Consider the following 22,586-nt stretch of genomic DNA (forward strand, 5'->3'; position numbering starts at 1 on the left):
TAAGGAAGTGTCATTACGCTATGTAAAATGTGATATTAAAGGGATGGAAAAACAAAATGAAAGCATGACTTCACTAGATGTTTAATGATCATTTCCATAATTAATATGTCTGACTCGACTAAGAAACGTTCGATTTATTAATCATCGTAAATTTCCGCTTATTGGATGACTATCGAATTTAAACATGAAGGATTTACTTTAAGAGAGGAAAGACATAAGACGAGTAAACTTATAATCCCTATTAACGATGAATACCCGAATTCTTCCTGTTTTGAAAACATGATATCTTCAGCGCGTGCACTTTTATTTTCCGTCACTGACATGTGAAGCTGGATTATAGTGTCGTCAAGGTGACCGTGTTTATTAACACGACGGTTTTACTCAGGAGGATTTTTCATTTACGAACATTGCTCCAAGAGTAGTGAGCTCCACCATCCGAGAAAACAAAAATTTTTCGAGACGAGAACTTGTTTCATTTTTCGCATTTAGGAATTAAAGTGGATGAATCTAAACGTAATTTTACCTTGTTGTACCTTTAATTTACATCATAAGTAGTTCCTTTTGTATCCGGAACTCGAGGCAAGTAATTTTATAAGTGATGTCACAAGAGTTTTCCGATCCCAAAGCGCTTTGGTAATTGAATAAACACATACTGAAAGAAATTCAAACTAAACAAGTTTTAAAATTGCTTTCACAGCCTTTCCAAATCTTCGACGGTATTTTGTAGAAATAAGCGAGGAGTTTCAAACAAAAAAAAAGACAGTTTTTGTTACAGCACCTATTTACGCAGCTGTGTCAGTAAATAACACATTATTAAAATCAAAAGCTATGCTGTCATTTTAACTTATTATTTCAAATTGAATAAATTTCCGCTATATTGCGAAATTTTCATCCAAAACTTTTTCAGCAAAGTATAGCCAAGACTGACTAAAGACTTACAACTGATATTAACATTTTTCTGCGACGCAGGTTACTCGTAATATTAAAGGGGTGAAAAACAGAAAATCAACAAATCACGGATGGCCCATTTCCTTGATCTTTCATTTATCTCTGTTTGCTTCTAGAAGAACACTGGTTTTATTAATAAAATTACATTTCCTTTTTTTGGATGATTAATGATATTTAATACTCGATGGGTTTGCTTAATTAGCAGAAGACACGAGACGAGTGAACTTATAATAATTCCACCTAATTGTTGATGAAATACCAGAATTTATTCATTTTGGAAAACGTGACATCCTGATTTCTAATTTCACACTTAGAGCCAGATTAATGTGTCTTTAGGGTTTCTTTAGATATAATAAAATTCAAGATAAAATCCTTGGGTGTGAGAAAGAGCTTTTGACCGGGAATCCGATGTACAATGGAGTTCAGCCGGACGTTTTCTACACGAATTCGTAAACTATACTAATCAAAAATAGGCATAAATGTCTCCTCACCATTAAAGGTTGTCCTCAGGACGTGAGGACACGCGACATTGCCAATAGTGGCTCGCAGCGTTTTTCTTTCGCTTTGAGACATGCGGTGCTTTGATAAAACATTTGATTTCGAGAAAATTTACATCAGTAGGATTATGAGAACAACTTTCTTAGAAAGAAAACTTGCACAATCTAATATAAATGCGCCAAAACTTGGAAGTGGCTACGGGACTTCAATAGGGTTAAACTGTAACGGACTGCCGAATGGGAAGTAAATACTGGCGCACGGTTTATGACTCGTCAAGAAAAAGTAAATAGGTGAATGATATCGCTGCCACTGGAGAACAATCATGAAATTTCAAACAATTCCCTTTCTCAGAAAACAGTTTTTTTTTCCTGTGAAACCGTTCACAATGGTTTTAATGTGCTCAGCGGAAGATTGCGTATAATGATCAACAAAAGAGTCACAATAGCATGAAAGGAAATCGCAAGTTTGGCTCTTAAAGCCTTCAGATGAGACTAAATTTTTCATCGGTTATCGAAAGGCGCAATAGTGTCAATTTGTAACGAAAAGATACGCTAAAAGGCAAATTATTACGAAGGCGGGGACACTTTCCTGTACAAGACATTCAAATTTTATGAATGACCCGGGCATATTATTACTGATGAGTTTTTGATCTCTTAAACTGCTCGTTTAACTCTTCGTTCCCAGTCTCCAGCAGTAAAGGAAGAGGTTTATAACACAAGAGAAATTGTCAATCGCATGGTAACTGTGCGATGTGTTGTAACCCTGAATTTCCACCAAAGTAACAGCTACATCCTATGTAAGGAAGCAGGATGTAAGTGCAGCGCTGTGTTTACTGTTTGTCTGTACTAAACGATATTGAAAACACTCCGAACGCAACTATAAAAACCCTTTTTCCCTTTTTTTTACGACTTTACACTGTGATTGATTAATATTTTCAAACATGTTTTTCTCATTGCACTAATTCAGTTAAAACATATGCTTACAAGTGTACTTTCTCATAATAATCCTACTGAGATCTCTCTATTTATCATAGTCACAGTGACAAGCAGGTTTGTTGCGTCAGGTTTCACACACTGAGTGCAAAGAAACAAAACATTTACTGTGTGATGTACTTTTACCAAGTCATATTTTCTGTTACAAGCGTGTTGCATGTTCTCCATAGAATTTAGTGACTGACTCTTTTCCCTAAACTCCCCTTTTTCATTCGGGACCCATTTAATGGAAGATGTATCACTCAAAATTAGGTTAAAAGGTGTAGTCAAAAGAATTTTGTCATAATCTCATGGTTCTCTCCAGTGAATGCAGCTCGAAGGTGGAAGTTTGTGGGAAATCACGAATGCAAGGCACATTTAATACTTCTACCCGGTGCAGCTCTAAGCAAGGTACCTTTTCGATGTTACTTTTCCCAACAGTTTTAAGTAAATCAAAGGACAACGTACTCAGATACCAAAACTATTGCATAAGTCCAGTGCGCGATCTAGCTGAATAAAAGATTGAAACGTCTTATCATGGTTTTCACTACTTGTTTTACTCCTTGTATTCTCCAGCAGTAGAGGATGGGATTCAATGATGAATTAAGTAAAACAAGAGAAATTGCCAAACGAACAGTTAAATTATACGATGAGCTGTAGCCTCGTGTGAGCGCCAAAGCGACAACTATTCCGTATGGAAAGTAACACGCCACAAGGGCAAGCTGCACGCACAGCGCTGTCAACACAGTTTTTCTGTATTTGGTAATGTTGAAAGCCCTGCATTGTTCATTCGGTTGGCGTTGATGAACACTCCGTTGCACCTCCAAGCGACGTTTGCGTAGTTTAAAGTAGATGGTTAAATAGGATAAAGCAGAGATGACTAAAGTGGAGTATATCAAAGCAGAAATCACATTGGAAATTAAAACGTACCTCCAAAACCTTCTCAGATTGGAGAGGGAAATGTTCAAAAGCCAAAGGCTTACGATCATTGTGCGTGTTCGCCTCAAAGTAACCACATGCCTGTAACTTAATCCCAAAAGAAGAGCAAGAAGCCTGTCCAAACTTATAGCAGTTAACGTACACAACGACACTCCACTCAGTGTTGTCCCAACGATTTCATTAATGCTTACAAGTGTGTGACAAAGTTCCAATCGTTGCTTTGCCATCGACAACAACTGAATGGCGTACAAAGGTTGAACACACGCACCAACACAAAAATCAGTCATAGTCAGACATTGAAACAGGAGTCTGGATGCCGGCTGAAGGAAAGAAACTCTTCTCAGAGCAAAAAAGACCACAATATTTCCCATAGACGCTGAAATACCGAGTAGAATGTTTATAGCTGTTAGCACAAACAAGTATTGGTCTCCCTTTGTGGAGGCAGCACAAGTCACGGACTGTATTATCTTGTACATTCCATATTTGGTTACATTCTCCATGGTAAAATTTGTTGTCCTCAAACTCAGTGCTTTATGAAAAGGAAATACGTATTGAAAATTTTTTTTTAGATTTTGCAATCGAATGACCTCTTCTGATAAGACTCCGAAAAGTAATAAAAAAAACCCTTTAGATATATTTTCTTACAACATTTATTTACTCAGCGGTGACAATGAACGACACGGTTAACAGTTAAACTGAAGGATAAGAGTTCACTTCAAATGAATTGCGTATAAAATGAAATTTTCAATGGATTGTGAAAATTTTGCTGCAAAAACTGTTTTGGGGAAAAGAACCCAGCTTAGAGAGGAGCCAAAACACACAACTTGTACTGATGCTTCTTTTGAATATTTTTTTCTATCGAACACATTGGAAAATTGATAAAAATTAGGGGAAGGAAGTTTTCTTTTGTAAGTAAATATGTGTTAATTAGACAGTTGAAAAATAACCAAAAACCAAATAAATTGTCATTCCATATATAAATTTTTATCTTTCCCATATGTGTCTTTATTTGTCTTTCTCATAAAAACGTTGGTTCGAGCATGGTTTGTTCATTTTCCAACACTCAGATTACAAATTATGAAACACAAATCAAGAAAAAGACAGACGACTTTGATTAAAAAATCGAATTAGTAAAATCTCTCGTCTAAAGAATGATTTGTCATCATGCTAAACAAATACGATTTAGCTAACAATTAATTTGGGGTCCGAGGAAATCAGATGTTGTTTCCATTAAAATCATTTGCACGCGAAGTAAAAGGGAGAATTGTTTTTACCGCTATAGACCCCGGCGGATGGCAATTTAAAGGTTCGAGCGGAGGTTTAGGCCTTTTGCAACATACTTGGGCAAGACGGTGTACTCTCACATGGACTCTCTATTCATCCTAGGCCTAGTTGTTCAAAGGGCGCATAACTTTATCCAACGGATAAATCGCTATATAACGGATAAGTGGAAATAAAATGGAATATTAAAAACTGGATCATTGGATAATGCAATGCAAGACTTTTTATTGGCTTAGCCATTATGGTATATCAGCCAATATACCATAATCCAGGAGCCCATCACGGGGTCCTACATAATATCTGTACATTGTACAGATATAATATCTGTACATAATATCTGAACATAATATCTGTACCTAATATCTGTACATTGTAACATCCGGTTTCCTCTTACAAAATAAAGTCGAGAAGATTTTTCTAATATCTTGGAGGGGTTTTTTTTAAATAAAATAATTATTCCACACGCGCTTGTTGGATATATGATGATAGATAGCGCGTAGCGCCTCGTTGGCTATCTATCATCTCATATCCAACAAGCGCGAGTGGAATAACTGTTAACTATACGCTATCCCCCCGGATGGAGATTCATCCAGTGGATTGTGTTATCCACCCTTTGAACGACCGGGGCCTGGGGTAGAGATCGTGTAAATGGGTACTTAAACTTGGCGAATTGTTGGGTAATAGCGACACTTCTAGTTGCTTCATTCTGTTGAGACATAGTAGCAAAATGAGCTATCTGGCTATATAATATATGTTGACCTGACTTTTCTTCTTAAATGAAAGTTTATTTGATTCTCTTCAGTAATTGAACGTGTGCTATATTCTGTGGTTATACCTTTTTTTGATAGGTTGTCTCATTTTAAGATTCTATCGTCAAAAATCTCTCTCCCCCTGTTAAATAATGCAAAGTAAAAACCAAAGACTGTGAAACGAGGGGAATATATTTAAATCACGCGAGATTAAAGGAAACATGTTTTTAAAAAAAAAGTACACGATTTTAGAACTCTTATGTGACAATTGAGGCTGAAAATAGCCTCCTTTCATCTCAAGCTGTTTAGGTAAAAAGGTTCTCATGAAAATTTCAACTTCAAAAACAACCGCGATCGAATAATAACGCTTCTGACTGTCGGTCGTGTCATCCAGCCGAGAACGAACTGGGCGACTGTTGGGTTTCACCACTGATTGAAAAAGGAAAGTTATCGAGCTTGCTGTGACAATTTTTCGACTCTACAGACAACAGTAAAGAGAAAGAATTGTCGCGAAAGTTTGTCTCGGTTCGATCGAGAAGTAAATTAGCAACTTAAATCTCTGGCCACAGTGGGTCGATTTTTTCGCTGTGAACTGCTAACTGAGATGGGTCAGACAGAAAGTCGTCGGTGTAGGATTTGTGCTACAAAGTTAAACCCGAAGAAAAAACAGGACATGGAACAATCACTGTGTTCAAAGTAGGTATTCATTTCAATTTGAATAAATTATTGTGAACGTAGAGAAATTTATGATGTTTTGATTATTTGACATGTGGATAGTTTGAGCCACGAATGTCGTAGAGTTTTGCTTAGCCCAGTCTAGTGTGTAAAAAAATATATTTTTCGATACTGGGAAAAAAAAGTCTAGTTTCTAACCGCTCTATATAAAGCACCTCTACGGCAAATTCGAAATGGACAAAATTTGGCTTTGAATCCGCTTGAGCTACTCTTAATCCGTAAATAGGTCCAACAGAGTAATAGCAAAAATCTCATTTCCGCAACAAAGGAAATCATTTTTACTTTACTGCTAGACCAAAGGATCGACAAGCAGACAGGAAAGTTCAGATCTCTGCTAGTTGCCGTTCTAGTGACCGTAGTTCTAAATTTCTCGTATATGTGGAGTTGCATTGCAAGTTAAATGCGGACAGCCAAGTTGTCTCATTTGTCGGTTTCCAATCGGCGAGAACATGCATGTCGATAAAAAAAATATTTCATAACTCATCTTGCACTGTTTATATATTTCACTCTGTTTAGCTTTTTTTAGCATAAACAACGAACCAGCTAATTTTGAAATTAAAAACTTTATTTGATAGGTTTTACGTCAGTTTCTGAAGCGCTGAAGATTTTCGTTTTTCTGCTTTAGTGAATATTTAATTATTTTTACGCCATGTAGAACGAAATTATTGTTATTGTAAATTGTGGTTGCGTTAGGGAGATTACGAACTCTGTATTCAACCAAGTCGAGATGATTTCGTCGGTAGGAAATTTGTTAGAAAATTATATATTTTTGGATAGTTTGAGAGCTGTTAAAATATGTATACATTCAAAATGTTTGGGCTGAATTGTAACCACCAAAAGTCAATTCCGAAAAAAATCTAAAAGAGAACTACTTTATCCGCAGGTGTAAACATCTTCGAGGCAATTACAGTATGTCGTGTTTCAACATTTTGGAGGGTTTCATGATTATGATTTCATTGATTTCAAAAGTTGACCGAGTTATGTGTATGTAAACTGTTTTTGCCATAGCTATTTCTTATCCTCTTGTTTCCCCTGACATAGTTCACAATGATTGATATTTGTATTTCTTCTGATGTAGAAGTGTTTCTGGAAATCCTCTTTGAAGTTTTATTTTGCTTTGATTTGACATTTGCTCGATAATTAGAACACTAAACCTAAATTTATATTCTTCATTTATTTTAGTATAAGACAATTTTTTTGGTCACAACACATGAATGATTAAATCTTTTTTAAACAATTGACGAGAGCTCTAGAATCGTCCTCAAGCGCCAAGTATTTAGTGTAACTATACTAGGATCATCTTTGCATGAGAAATATTCGTAATTTAACTCCGAAGTAAAAAAACCAACCAGCCACCATCTAACAGATATCACAGACCATAATATTTCGTTATTTGTCATCCAAAAAATGATTTGTGGCTGTTTTACATGATAGCTATCGTAAGCGGGGGTAGCACTCTGTTTCACGGTCTGTGTCTAGGTTTTTAGAAAAAACCGCCTCCGGTCAGCTCACTTGGTTGAGTGCCGGACTGTTGTGCGGGAGGTCGAGGGTTCAAGCCCCGGCCGGACCAACACTCAAGGTCTTAAAATAACTGAGGAGAATGTGCTACCTTTCTATAACATCAAGAAATGGATAGACATACTAGTCTTCTCGGATAAGGACGAATAAACCGTAGGCCCCGTCTCCTGCATCTATAATTAGTTAATTTGGTTAGGCAGGGGACGTTAAAGAACCCACTCACGAGATTACTGTCTGGCCTGTTTACTGAGAACTGGGGGGGGGGGGGGAGGGCGGGCATCTGTTATATTCGCCTTTAATTGATTGTAAACTGCTCAGCAATCTGGTAAAGTCCCCCGCACAGTGTTGTAAAGCGCCGTGAGCTCAGGATATGAGCGCTATATAAATAAAAGTTATTATTATTATTATTATTATTATTATTATTATTCAGAAACCACTTGGTGCCTTACTCATTTAAATGGAATTAAAAATAAATAAAAAACACTGAAGTGGTCGGTGCAACTGCATAAAAAGGAAAAAGAAAACAATTCTCGATGGGTTATGGGATCGTTTCTAAATGCTTTTCCTCTGATCATGCTAATTCTTGTCAAGTATGACACGATGGAAGGTCTCAAAATAGACAAGCATGTACGCAAAACAGTACTGGTGCGTTGTGGGCGCGCTGATTAACAATCACTCCATAACCGCGCGTTAGATTTGAGATGGTAAATCGCCAACGAGGTGCTAGACGCCGAGTTAGCTATAACCAATCTCGTGTCCAACAAGCGCAAATGGAATAGTTGTTTCATTAAATTTCATGTAATCCTGAACGTTTGGATATTTGGAGCCTTCTTTCAGCCCCGTAACAGTTGGTGCAGTGCATTTCCATTTAAGGTTTTCGGATTATTAGCTGATAACCGGAGTTGTGTGAACCAATCAAAGCACTAGAAGTGCAACACTCGGAGTTGAAAATTAAATAAGCTCTGTCATTCTGTTCTATTGGTATTATTTTGATTCAGCCACATTAATAAGGGCATACTGTGCTTGGTAAATGTCAAGCAGTGATGAAAGGATTGAATCCTTAACATTGTTCCAGGAACGTAGTCTTTGCAACTTATCATCCTGAGCAAGTTTTGTCCAAAATTTTGGTAGGGGGGAGGGGGGTTCATGTCCTATCTTTTCAACCACTCTGTCGGATAAACCGGTGAAGGATAAAGACACAGTATTGAAAATGCAACTTTAGCCCTTAAACCTCCACGATCTGATTATTATTTCTCCCTGTAGATATTACACATATCCTTGTAGATTGGTTATGAGAATTTGATGTTCAATCAAGATAACAACTTCTACCTGCTAAGTTTAAGTATTCTCATTACCTCTTTGCTGGATAAAGTATTGATATTATGGGGAGAATTTACTTGTTGATCACCTCTGAGAGTTAAAGGATTAAAACTGGAGACGCAAGTTAGATCAATCTGTGGCGCGAATTAGAGTAAGACTTCTTTGATCAATAGATTTGAAAGTTGAAGATGATTTGCTTTGGTGTTCCGAAGGTGCAGGAAAAAGGGCTCAAAGGCGTTGTGGGAGAACAGGTCAACTCTGAAATCAATTGTGTTTGGAGGAGGAAAGAAAGAAAAGAAGAAGAAAAAGAAGGGAAAGAAACAGAAGAAGAACAAGAACAAGAGCAAGGGAGAATAATAATGGCGGCATTCTTGAGCGAAGGGTAGTCTAGGTGAAACAAAATGGCTCTTGCTCAAGAAATGTTAGTCTTTGTTTGTTAATGACAGTTCATCGTGAAAGAGGTCCCCTTGTACATAAGAATTCCCTTGCAGCATTTCAAAAACTGCAATGAATCCGTTAAACTTTCTTATTTCAAGTAATGGGTTTCAGATACCTCACCGTAGCTATTCACGGGATAGTTTTCTTGGAAAGAGGGGATGGTGGGTAACGTAGTTTCTTTTGAAGAATGGTTTGGATGAAGTTTTCATTACAAGATTTAATTCTGACAAATCATTAACCAGAAGAAGTTGTTGATTTGTAATGGCTAAAAAAACAAATCAGACTTTCTATACTATAATTAATATATAATTTTTAGGGATATGTGGTTGCATTTGCTTTCGAAGTACAATCCTTGTCACAATTGCTTAAACATTTCCTCCTTTCCCAAATGTCAATGTTGGTAACAGAAGGTTGCACCACTTGAAAAAAATTCAACCTTAGAAGGGTAGGGAGAGGGGTGATTCTATCAAAGTTGACGAGTGTTAAGGGTACTTTTCATGTTATGATTCAAATAGCCCATGGTCCCAACAGTGTTTAAAACTTTGCAACATAAAATGACAAACCAATGAGGAACTGGTTGGAGTTAGGCCTGTTTGTGAATTAAGGCACTATAGGCATGGATAGCAAACTGCCTTCCCTTTGTTTTCCTATTTGGCGCCAACTTAATAATAATGTGTAACCTATTAAAGCAATGATAGAACACAATAAAATGAACTCTGTAACGTGATAAAGCCACTCGGGATGTTGGAAGAACACAAGGAAGAGCTTTCCGAGTGTTCACGTAACATCCCAAGTGGCTTTGTCACGGAATAGAGCCCGGAATAATGCGTCCTATTGCTTTTATAACAGAACTAATTAAATGCGGGCCCTATAACCTAGTAAAGCACCCGCTTGGAAACTGAATTACCACTCAGACGATGCGTACTATTTTCTTTATGTTATAACAAGAGTTAGCCTTTCCTCCTGATTGTGTGTGTATTGTTCTGATAGTCGTTATTTTCTTTAGCAACGCATACCAAGAGGTTCGCATTCGCGCCGACCTAATGGCCTTCCTACCCTTGCTGTCTCTATATATTGAAGAAAGTATCATTCTAGTATAAAATATTGTTGGCAAATACTTGACGAACTAGCACTGCAGCCTTCCATACGAACCCCACCATGAAATGGTAAGGTCAGCTTCGAGCAAAGTGGTTTGCCTGGCCCGAATTCACCACACTTTCCGAAGCATAAAGCGACCAGGAGTACTGTTGTTTCCCCTGGATGAGGTGCTGGTTTATAGCTTTTTACCTCCCAGTATCCCCTCAGGTATTCCTTATAGTTCGCTGCCACCCCTTTGTACTCTTGGTTGTAGTGCGAGACTTTGTGAGAGTAAAGTGTTTCTTTTATTTCTTCTATTCATTTGCCACACCACAATAAAATTGACGATTAAACATGACAAGTTAAATTAATACAGCCATGTGTATGGCGAGAAACCTGAATGAAGTCGCGAGGCTTATTTAAGGTTAGATTTCCTCTCAAAAGAAATAAAACTCTTACTAATATATGACATTGCATAGATATGAAGCCAGATTCGGATTAAGGAAGAAAAGAAGAAAATAGAAGAAAAAGGAAACGAAGAGGTTAATAATTGTTGATGATAATTTTTTTAGTTTATTTTTGAAGGACATTAGAGTTGTAGTGTCTTTCCCAAGAACACGACACGATCACCTTGGGGACCTCTCTAACTAGAGCAAACTGCCAGGCTACCTAGTTTACCAAGCCAGGTCACCTAGTTTACTAAGGAGCCCTTCTATACCCTCTCTGGAGATTGTACTTAAAGATGTTACAAATGAATGTTTTTCCGACAGAAGAGTCGAACAACTTCGGGGATCAATACTGCCAGATCAGATTTACTAATTTTTACTCATTTATTCATTTTCTTTATCATTTATCTAATATTTTAACTAATAATTAATAAATACTGCTGGATCAGATATATTAATTCTTACTCATTTATTCATTTTCTCCATCATTTATCTAATACTTTAATTGAGAATTATCCTGTTCAAGTCGTTAACGCTAACGAATCTCGCCTTCCATATGTCTCGTGTGTCAGACTTTAAACAAATAGCGACTTGTCGTATTTTTCATCTTCGTTATCTAAAAACGCTTTCAAGGGGAACAAGAGAATTTATAACAGAACCAAAGTAAAGCGCACGCTCTGATTGGTCAACTCAGCGTCCATCATTTGCCCATGGGTGTACACTGCTGACGTGAGCAAATACAAAGACTAGTTTATTTGCCGGGGAGGTTTGCTAAGCACTCAAGAAGCTAGAGTCGCTCTCGGCTACCGCCGCGCGCGACTCTTTACGCTTCTTTCGTGCTTAGCAACCTCCCGCGTGCATCCATAACTCAACAGTGTACGCTGTGGTGTTTATTATTTGTTAAATTTACTTGAAGGGGAATTTGGGTTGACCTAAAATTCCAAGATCTGATTTGCAACTTCCCCCTTGCAGTTGCTTTTAAATTCCTTACAAACGAGTTGGGAGAATTTAAAGTCATCAAGATACACACTATAGCTGATGATTTTTCCCACTCTCATCACCTGTTTGGCTGATGACATAGTTAAACTGCGACAGGAAGTAAGTTTGCAATAATTTTTAGAAGTTTAAGGATTTAAGTTTGGTTTACAAATATGTAGCTATGCTCGCATTTCACCGGTATACAAATAAGTTCTTGGCTTATGCGTGCGCTTAAACTTACATCAGACAGGCAGAGCCAGTATTCGCGTTGAAGTTGATTGTTATTGTCGTGGAAGTGAGCATCGGACTCTATGCTGATACTTACCCAATTCCTGTGCTTGCGTCACACCCATTTATACATAGGTTTCATGTTCCTATGTATGCTGATGCGAAACCACCCCGGATCAGAAGAACCCATGGGAAGCCACACGGCTGCATGCACGTGGATTAGGATTAAACTTTTTTATCCTTTACAGTGGCTCGCTTTTGCTATATAAGGACGTGGAGTAGGAAAACCGGGTGTGAGATACGACACGACGCAGATGTTTACAAGTAGTCACGAAAAATATTGAGAGACCACCAATCACATCTTATGTTGACTTCATAGAGTGTTAACGGACAACTTCAAACCTTGTCTTGCAAGAACTTTCACAAAGCACAGAAAACCCAAACGAAATATATCAAAAAGCAGAACAAAAATTTCTTGTGGTTTTCTATTCCTAAAAGTTTTTTTTGGCAAGTTTCCCCAGCTCACGATCACATTGAAACATGTCAGGGTTGCGCTTATGGACAATCCGGATTTTAATTTTGTGGGTGTGCCCGCCTTACTAGTTACAATCAGTAGTAAAGGACCGATGCTGATGCTTGCGCTTATGCGTATCTGTCATATCAGATCCGTTTTTACGGAGATATCTCGTACTGATGCTAGCTTTGATAGATGAATAAGGAGAAAAATTTCTTAAGTCTTTTAGAGCAACTATTATATAATAACTATATTTAATGAATGCCAACAATTGTTTCACAGCAACGAGCACGTAGTTGTCTTGTGTGTCCATGTCCTTAGTGCCACGCCTTTTAGTTAATCCACAGCTCAGGCTGATCAAACCAAGGAGAACTCAAAATAGATCCAAGTAAGCGGCCTCAATCACAGAGAAAAGAAGAGCAAATAAGAACTGTTAATGATAACTTTAGCCATTCAGTTGAGAGGAATTCTACATATAAACTTTGCACAGTCAAGGTCCTGGCACGGCATTCGAGACCAGTCATTTTATGTGAAGTTGTTTTGCGAACAAATACGTTCACGGTTCTCGTATGTACAAGACATACAAAAATTTCATGCTATAATCCGCAGTCTCGGGAATCAACTCTCGTATGCGTTTTCTTCCATTTTATCCTATTGCTTTTGTTATTATTTTTTTCTTTTTCGAATCCGGGTGTACTGTGAATTAGAGCAGAATTTAAAACGTTTTTGCTGAAATGTTCTCAAGATTTTTTCCTCTATACTGTCTTTCAGATGAAGAGCTGAACCAGAATGGAGTGAGCAATAGAACTTTAAAAGTCCAGAAATAATTACTTTTCACTTTTCTGGTTTTTTAACATTGAAGCGGGGACTGACGCCCCACCCTCCTCGAGAACCGCCGACTGAAAGTGTTGTCCACTCCCCCCCATACCCGACAGTTTTGCGCATCACCTTGTACCTTGAACAGATGGACAAAAATAAGAAGAAAAAATATAATTATTTTCTGACTTTCACATGGTAGGCTTAAAAGTTTTACTTATTTATTTTTCAGCATTTCAAGGCATCATCTGGAATTCATGTGTTTGAACGGGCGGAATAAGAAATTCTAGTGGAAGGAAGATCATCCAATTTTTTTCCCCCAATCTTATGCGTTACTTTCCGAGGTACTTACAAAATTCACATCTTTAAAAATTTCTTCCTTATTCTTTCTTTTACAAAAGAGGCCCCCACGCTGAATGTTGTAATACTTTAGCCGAGATAAACGCAATTGTTGCGTTAAAAAAACAAAATTAAAAAAGCAGCAGTAAAAACGTAGAACGAAAACTGGCTCCCAGCCTATGCAAATCTTCAGCCCTTGTGTTCGGGTGAGTGTGTAAACAAACCTTATGTTATCAAATATATAACGCACGAAACTGACCGACATTTTGGTATGAGGTTATTGTGGTGTACCACAAAGATGGAGCTTGTGAGAGTCTTGTTCTTGACCCCGCCCACCAGGAGTCCTTTGTTACCCAAGCCGCTAGATTAAGCACTTTTCGCCAGCCCTCAATCCTTAAAATTGCAGAGCAAGAATTGTGTAAACGTGCCATTTCCGACCAAAAACCGCTGCTGATCTGCGTTGATTCAATTACCTGAAGAACGGAGTTAGCTTAGCCACTGTAGTCACGTAAACTCCCGTTGTGTCAGAATTCTTTACTGCTGAGCGGAGCTGTTAACAATTATTTTAAGTTGCGGTACATTCCGAGCTTGCATGAGGTGTCGCAAAGCGCGCGGACTGACAAAGCGATCAAGATTTTAGCCCAAAATTACTTCCTTAGCTCATTTGTGATTTTAATTAGAAGGAGATGTTTCCTGTAAGCTCAGCTTTGGGCTTGATCAAAGTGAAAAATGCGGGCTGTGATCATGTGATCTTGTATAAATATGTAAAATTAATATTGGAGCAGACCTTCGTCTAATTCCATAATTAAGTTTTCCCTAGTTTTATTTTCTTTAAAACTAACAAAAAGAGCTGTTTATCTTGCTGAAGTTAATGGTAGACTTACACATCTTTTTCGTTTTCTCCTCATGGTGTGTTTGTTACATGTTCCGTTAGATTTTTCCGAATCAAATAATACTGTTTATTAGCCGAACCGATAAAAGCCTCTTATGATCTAAGACAAGATATTGGGTTCTCAGAAGGCGCCTCAGGAATGTTTTCAACGGCCTTTTTTTTTTTTCGATTTAAAAGCTTGCGCCTTTTTTGTGTCGGAAGCGCCACTTTTATTCAAATGTGATATTCGTTCCGGAAAAGCAGATATAATGAAAGATGAAACTAACAAATCCGGTATAATATAATATAGCCCGGCAGGTGGCATACCTTCAAATGGGTTGGTTATCAAGTATTTGAGGAGCATCTTTGATATCGAATATACCATAGATTTCTTTGTATTGCATTAATCAGCGACATTCAAAACTAATTTATCTTTGAGAGACATGTGTTTAGAAAATGATTAGTCTTCGTCAGCTATCAGCAAATGTTTTTCTTTAGTATCGTTTCCTGGGAGTTAAGAATGAAAGAGATGCTTCCGTTTTGGCGAGATCGCGTGTTTCTAAAAAAGCACCTCCGGTTTTGCCGACTATCGAGATGAAATTTGCTAATTTTTCAAAAAATAATCCTTTGTTTTCAGAAAAAACCGGAAGGAAAACATCCTGTTAATTGCTAAGAAATATTTCTCTTTTTGTTTTTTTTAGTTACGCGAATTGTTCTCAGGATTTTTCGTCGCAGCTACATCACGCGAGCGAAGAAGAAGACAAGCTAACTTCTTACAATATCTTGGACAATCTAAAAAAAAGAAAACATTTTTTAATAAATAAGTTTTTTTCATTTCTTGAGTTGCTTCACCCTCAGTTCTGGATAATTTTCTCGAGTGTATTTCCCACATTTTCAAGTTGTGTAATGAGGCTTATGTCCAAATGAATTCAGTTTTTTCAGCCGTACTTCCTTTGACTAGTTACAGAAAATTTGAGCTATTTTTCAATTTACATTTTAACAAATTCGTACGTGTCGCACTTCCTTTGATTTTACGGCTAACGATCCATTCAATCGATTTTTTTTTTATCGTAATTCTGCAATTTGTTATACGGTTAATTTCTCGGTGACTTTCGAACACTTGCTTCTTAAAACTCACCGCGTGTAGTACATGATCCCATATCAAACCTCAAACGCGTCATTAAGTTAATTTATGATCCATGATAACAATAAATGTATCATCATTTTCACGGTTAGTACGATATGATATTGCTGAGTTCGACCGAACGATATATTTGATGTATATATTCAATTATAAGTGATTTAAGACACGACATGCATTTTTCCGACACGAGGTCGACGCGAGGTTTATTAAAAAAAAAAAATATATATATATATATATATATCAATTAGTAAAAACAAGAGTTTGAATTCAGGAAAAGAGTGTAATGAAGGCTTTCCTCTAAGGATGAGATGCGGTCGTACTATGCAATCGTAAAACAGCATTTAGTATTACGCTAGTTCCCCTCAAAGTTAAAAAGCTTCGGGAGCGGTTGCTCGTGTCAATAAATCTCGGAAACCTAGTGGTTTCTGAATGTTTTCTTTTTTAACCCAGTTAATTTCCTTTTAACTGGCGTTCATTTTATTTGTGTCCATGATAGTAGCGACACAGCGCCCGTATTTATACTTTTTTTTTCTCTTATGGCGTTAAGTAGAAATGGAACTGTAGAAGCATGCAGGGTGATTGTTTTATTCAGCGAATTGATCTTCATTCACCAAATAACAAGTGAAAGGCATGGCCACATTGAACGAACTAAGACCGGTTAAACTAACTGAAAGTTGTGGAAACGGAAGTGTTTTCATTCATGAATCTAACCCTGAGACTAACCAAGAGACGAGCCATACAATGTGAAAATGAAACGTTTGAGTACAGAAAGAAAGCAACGTTACTGTATATCACTGATCTTACTTTGATAAGCAGTGGCTGGACACTGCTCCTAGTACGCAAATCCGCTGGCAGTCTAACTGCGTTGCTGAAAAAAATGTTACCCCGCAGAACATTCTAACTAGCTATTGATAATAGGGGATTAAAATTGTGCTTTAGGTAAACGAGCTTTTTTGGCCTCAACTGATAAAGAAGCAAAAGCGAGGCTTGACATCGATTCAGGTCTTTTCGGCACTGGATTTTATTAAACACGGTAGATCACACCTTACTAAAGTTGCTAAATAAGGGAAACGATATACAATTAGATTATTTAGAAAGCTCAAGTAAGCTTACATAAACGGACTCAAAAACCTCAAAAACGAGCTTTATATGAAACGACTTTTAGTTCGAGTCAGCGGGAAGTCGAAATAACCGAGTTTAATTCGAAATAGAGAGTTTGGTTTGTGTCGTCAATGAAAGACAAGTTGATAGTACCAACAAATTTGTTAAATGTTATGTACAGCTTTCCTCGGTCCTAGAAAGAGCCATTCAGTTTTAAATAACTAAGGGGAACCAGATGTCCCGTTCATTCAGCATGAAGTCATAGACTGAGTTTCTCTTTAAAGACATTTTATGGTATGGTAGCTGTATAGTGAATCGTAACTGCTGATGAATTAGTCCCCGTGGAAGTTTATTGAAATTTTTTTAATACTCCTCTTATTGAAAAATACTCACGTTTCTTCCAGCGCATTAAAGACATATTCGCTAACGTAGGATTACTCACTTTCCAGTGTGCTAGGTCATTCAGTATATGTTCTTCAAAAGAGTTTCTTTTCGGGTTGCGTAGTGTCAGTATAAAAACCCTCTTCCTACGCATTTCAAAATAGTCATTACTGCGAAATCAAACGGTAAACATGTTTGTATGAATAGAAATTTCTTGCCTTTTCCGGCGTCCCTGCGTCGTGCATTCAAGAGTTTAACGTGGGGACGGAAACCTCTTAACAACTTCCTATGCGAAGATACATACCTAATGCCTTAAAATTCAAAACACGTTTTAATTCCCCCCGTTATCGTTAAAGTAGTCCTTTTTATAGAGAAAAATGTGACTTATTCAAATGCAAGGTATTATGCCTAAGGCTTATACTCCCTTTCAAACGAGAACGATCTGAATGTTACAATTTTTTGTTATCCAAAAGTGTGGACGTGAGTCTTTATCGGTTGCGTAGGCGTTCTCCGTCAGCAGCCTTGAAGTTCAAGGGCAATGGATTATAATAGTACTATGAAAAAATCTGCCAAGTCACACGGTCTTATACTAGTTTGGCCGGCCAGTAAACACGTTACGTTTAAAATGCTATTTCAGTTCTGATGCACCGAAAAAGGATAGATCAAAGGTTTTTATACTGTCAAAGCATGGACATTCGTGGAATTTTTGAGGACGGAACCCAGGAAGAAAGCGTTTGAGTTTGGAACGTGCTATGAAGTGGGTGTTCGACTATGATAACGAACCTGTAGGTTCTGTTATTGTCGGAATATATGGGAAGTAAACGCGACTGTCTTACATCCTGATCGAATGGAGTTGCACCGTAAAAGCTGCTTTTTTTTTTGTAAACATCATGATGACCTGGCAGCTTTCGCCTCCATAACTGTATTGGCCTTTAAATTGCTTCCTAAGTTCACGGTATGTGAGATGTGAACTTGTTAAGGTATTTTACATTAGCTTGTGAAGGATACCGTGCAACTGTTGTAATTTAGAAGTATGTCGGCCAAACTAAACAGTCAAGTTCAACCTAACGGAAAGTTCCAAGACTACTTGGCGTGTTTTGGGTCCCAGTTGTTTGGCGCCGTGTAAAGTTTCGTAAGGGAAGAACAAAGTTATAAGTACTGTTGGGATGCAATAATTGTCACAGTAAAAATATAGAACATATAACGTTATTTGGCTACAAACTTTTATTGTTGTCGTGAGATGTAGCGGCGTAAGTTTTCGCTGAGAAGAAGGAACCAAATAACGTTTTTTGACCGTAAACTTTGATCATTATTTTGAGATAAAGAGGCGTAACTTTTTATCAGAAATTACTGAAGTCATGCAACATTTTTTTGGCTATAAACTTTTATTATCGTTTTTAAATGAAGTAGTGTAAGCTTTTCTCCGAAATTAAAGAGTCAGGCTCCGCGAAGTCATAATTGAGCATGTTTCGTTCTCCAGCATCATCGAAAGAGACGTGACTGACTAATGTTTCAATATTGTAAGGTCTTAGCAAGTTCAATTTTTTTTTATACTTTGGGTTGATGGATACGCTATGACTCCTTTGGCATCATCAAAAACTGATAACAAATGTGTGTAATGATTTTTTGTACAAACAATTTTTCATTGACGAGGCGTTTGACGCGTTCACGTCGAAACCGCCCCTAACAAACATGGCGGGACACGTATGGTGTTTGCTTTGTCTCGCGCGGGAGACAATGTATTTTGTCTAGGTTTGCGGAGGTGTTTTATTTATATAAACCACGGACAGGCTATCTAGGGACGTTTTAATTTGAACGTAACCTGTCATTGACACCAATTTGCTCTTCTAAGTGATGGTATCTGGATGCTTTTGTATACTGACGGTATTCTGGAACGTGGGAGTTAATTTTTACGGTGATCCTTGAAAGCTTAATAAGTTGACCGTGATGTGAACAACTGTAAAAACTTCTAAAAATACCGTTATTGTGTTTTGTTAGTAAATAAACTCGGTATGCTTATCACCTGCTCCTTTCTCATAAAGTATTGTTGTTCGTATGTCATGGGATGCGAAAAATCAGCTCAGTAATATTTTCGTGATCATCTTCGACGTTTTCTCTCTAGGTTAGATTCGAACTTTGGCGCAGTTAAAGTCGGAAAGGAGAACAAAAAGAAAAAAAAACCAAAACTAGACTAGTTTCAAGCATTTGTCTATGGTTATCAAATGAATAGCCTACAGCAGCACGCCACATGGTTCAACAAAAAAGGCTGAACTGATAGTTGGCATTATCATGGGTGTCTGCTACAGTGATTGAGAGTACAGTTTTCCGCTTATTTCATTCGCATCTTTCTGGCAAGTTCTCCTGCAACAATAACATCTAATCGAAGTATGAATTCCTGCTTTTACTCGTTTAGTCAAGATGATTTTTCCGCTTAGAGAAGAACTGTTGGTACCGGGATCTGAGAGGTTCAATCTTGATAATGGACATGGGGACCATTTTCAGAATAATCGAGCCGGATTTAGAGTACTTTTTTATCCTTTACAGTAGTCAAGCTTGGTTCCCTGATTACTACTTAAAGACCTTGAAGAAATCCTCCATTTTCGTAATTGCATGCTGTTAAAGAATTGATTCATCAATGATTTCGTGTGACATTCAGGTTGACCCTTTTGAATACAATTCGTGCCTGTATGCTCACGTGGATTAAAAAAAAAAACTGTTTGAACTTTGTTTTTCAAACATGCTAATTGTATCTCTCTGTAAGCCAAATTCGTGAAAGTATTTCGAAGTAAAATCACCATACTGAATTGGGTATGAAGTTGTCATCATTGAGATAATTTTAACTCAGACAGATTGCAAGTATGCCTGAACTTTAGGTGTTACTTCAGATTCTAGGAAAGATCTCTGATTTCACAACGTGTAGCACAGGTTTTGATCTTTTATTGCCAATGAAAGATAGGAATTGTGATGTAGTCTCAGCGCTATAAGTAAAAGAGTCATCTTGTTTGGACCCTATAGTTTTCATGACGGGAGACTCTTTTCATCGTCAATAATACACCTATTTCTCCCTCTTGCCAATGTTTAAACTTCCATCTAAAAATACTCACCACGTCACCTAAAATTAACTCAGTCTGCTTGTTGCGAAACAGGACAGGAATGCTTCTATTTAAACGTTTAGTCTGCTGAATGGAAGATTAAAGCTTAGAAAAATCAAAAGAGTTGAGCAAATTAAAGACAATGTGCATAAATACATGATTTTATTGGAAAGGAAGTCACTAGAACTCAAGAGCGAAATTAATTGCTCCTTTGGTACCTTGCCAATTTCGTTTTTCCTCAGAGCTGAAACGGAAAAAAAGACCTTGACGAAACGTCCGCTTAGCAAAATGAACAATATTTATCGTAGGACGAACTCGGAGAATCAGCACTGAAACCTCCTCCAACGAACGGCTTATGGGCTTAATGAGTTTCTCTTTCTACTTAAAACGAAAGAGATATAATTTACTTCAAATTATTGACCACATTTGCCCCTATTTTTTGTAACCAGATACAAATTACGCGCATGTTTTTGTGGCTAAAATAACAACTCTTGATAAGTCGTCCAAGCACACCGACCTACTTTTAGCAAAGAATGTGCGCTATTCGGTCGAGATGCGCCAGGAATCCTTCGTAGAGATATAAAAATTTTAATTCGACGCCTTTTATTCTCAAAGATAGCGTAGGCGCTTAAAGATAATTGACATTTCTCAATAGGGTGAGGCGATTTTTTTGTCAAGGCGGCCAGCGACACTTTGTCTATCGTGTCAATAGCGGGTTGTTTACGGACTTCATGGGCACGTACGCTGTTTTAGCGCAAACACGATTCTGTCACAACAGACGGTCTTGGTGGGTGGAGAGGGTATCTTAGGTCAGAGTCGACAAAAGCGAGCATAAAATCTCCGTTCTCCTGTTATTGTCCTTTGTCTTCCTTGTTATAATATTTTGGTACCCATCAGGACTTCCCGTGCGCTATTCTAAGGGTATAGTTGTTGTTTTTATCAAAGTGCGCATTTTTTTTCTTGCGACAAAGACCTCACTAACCCCTCCACGCTAACCAAAAGGATTTATTTGTGTATATCTTTTAATTGGCGGTTAGTTTTGTACTTAAAATCTCCCGCAAAATCATAAGCTGCTTTGTATCCCTCTTTCAGTCACCAGGTAATGCAATTTAGAAGCTTTGCAGTGAATTCAATCAGACGCAGCCAGGCTCATTGGTCGTTTATGGATATTTTGGTCCCGTGTTGAAAAGTTACACGCGAAAGGACACGTAGCAGTCAAAGGGTCAGCAGTGTTTTACTATCACGAAAATCCACATTGGGTAAAAGTCACAGAATTTGCCTGTGAATTACCAACATAAGTCATTCTTTCCCGGAAAAAGTCTCTCTGGAAACAAAACAATTGTTAAAGGAAAAACCTAAAGTGATCCATTGAGGCGAGTGCGTCAAATAACAGCTATTACATAAGCACGTTAATTTAGATGCGCAATCGTATTAAAATCCTTGTCGAACACTTCCAAACATACCACACACTCTTGAAAGTTCATGAACTTATAAAAGCCAAGTCACGTTTTCCTATCGCGATGAAAATCGGTTGTTTTCATTATACTCGTCAGGAATGAGAACAATGACAACTTCAAGATGGTTGCAGGTTAATATTCCGTAGCGCGATTTAATGCTTCCTGGAGAAGGTCAATGCTAGAGTGAAATTCACATTTATTTTTTGTCGTAATTTTGCAGCAGCATCAGTGTTTGATGTTTAATCACCCGCCTTCGGAGATCGTTTGCAAACAATACTTCCGTGCTCCCGTAACGAACAATTTAGCATGGCCTGACGCCCAACTGAGAGACAAGAATAATAGCTTTCTTTGTTGGTTCGGTGTTGCTGGAAGGACAGATTATAGATTTAACACCCTAGATCACGCACGGCTTAAACAAGCTCAAATCAGCTTATTCAACGAAGATAGCCATAGAATTCTCATCGAATTAAAAGTAAACACAGCCTGCATGACTTTCCATGCGTCGTAAAAGCAAAGTGAACAACATTTCATGCCTCGATCACGAAGGACGATATTCCAGAGACTACGACAAAGATTTAACTTTTAACCTGTTATTAAGTAGTGGTTTTGGTTTTTTAAATTATTGGGATTGTTTTGTTGGTTTTCGCAATCATTTAAGTCGATCATCAAATGTTCGTGACTTACAAGTTCCACGTGAATGATTTTATCGCGTGATCAGTAATTTCGAACGAAAACAACTTCCGTT

At 37.6% G+C, this 22,586-nt stretch overlaps 1 protein-coding gene and 3 long non-coding RNA genes across 4 annotated transcripts; 2 read left to right on the forward strand and 2 right to left on the reverse strand.

Annotated features, from left to right (window-relative positions):
* Positions 1 to 2,367: 2,367 nt before the first annotated feature.
* On the reverse strand, positions 2,368 to 4,297 carry LOC148725612 (uncharacterized). Its single transcript, XM_088729314.1, has one exon. It carries the CDS (start codon positions 3,854 to 3,856, stop codon positions 2,924 to 2,926), a length of 933 nt encoding a protein of 310 aa, XP_088585440.1. The 5' UTR covers positions 3,857 to 4,297; the 3' UTR covers positions 2,368 to 2,923.
* A 1,274-nt stretch (positions 4,298 to 5,571) lies between these two features.
* Positions 5,572 to 10,364, forward strand: LOC111342486 (uncharacterized). Its single transcript, XR_002695961.2, has 2 exons — positions 5,572 to 6,082; positions 9,172 to 10,364. It is a non-coding gene; the product is annotated as an uncharacterized LOC111342486 (long non-coding RNA).
* Positions 10,365 to 12,877: 2,513 nt separating this feature from the next.
* On the reverse strand, positions 12,878 to 15,770 carry LOC148725613 (uncharacterized). Its single transcript, XR_015990700.1, has 2 exons — positions 13,809 to 15,770; positions 12,878 to 13,595 (listed from the first exon to the last, which is right to left on the reverse strand). It is a non-coding gene; the product is annotated as an uncharacterized LOC148725613 (long non-coding RNA).
* Positions 15,771 to 15,913: 143 nt separating this feature from the next.
* LOC148725614 (uncharacterized) lies at positions 15,914 to 16,853 on the forward strand. Its single transcript, XR_015990701.1, has 2 exons — positions 15,914 to 16,011; positions 16,361 to 16,853. It is a non-coding gene; the product is annotated as an uncharacterized LOC148725614 (long non-coding RNA).
* Positions 16,854 to 22,586: the final 5,733 nt, after the last annotated feature.

This window comes from Stylophora pistillata, chromosome 8 (assembly GCF_964205215.1).
Source record: "Stylophora pistillata chromosome 8, jaStyPist1.2, whole genome shotgun sequence".
NCBI classification, from domain to species: domain Eukaryota; kingdom Metazoa; phylum Cnidaria; class Anthozoa; order Scleractinia; family Pocilloporidae; genus Stylophora; species Stylophora pistillata.

Coding starts and splice junctions, on each gene's coding strand:
- LOC148725612 (XM_088729314.1), bottom strand. CDS start 3,856: ATGGAGAATGTAACCAAATATGGAATGTACAAGATAATACAGTCCGTG.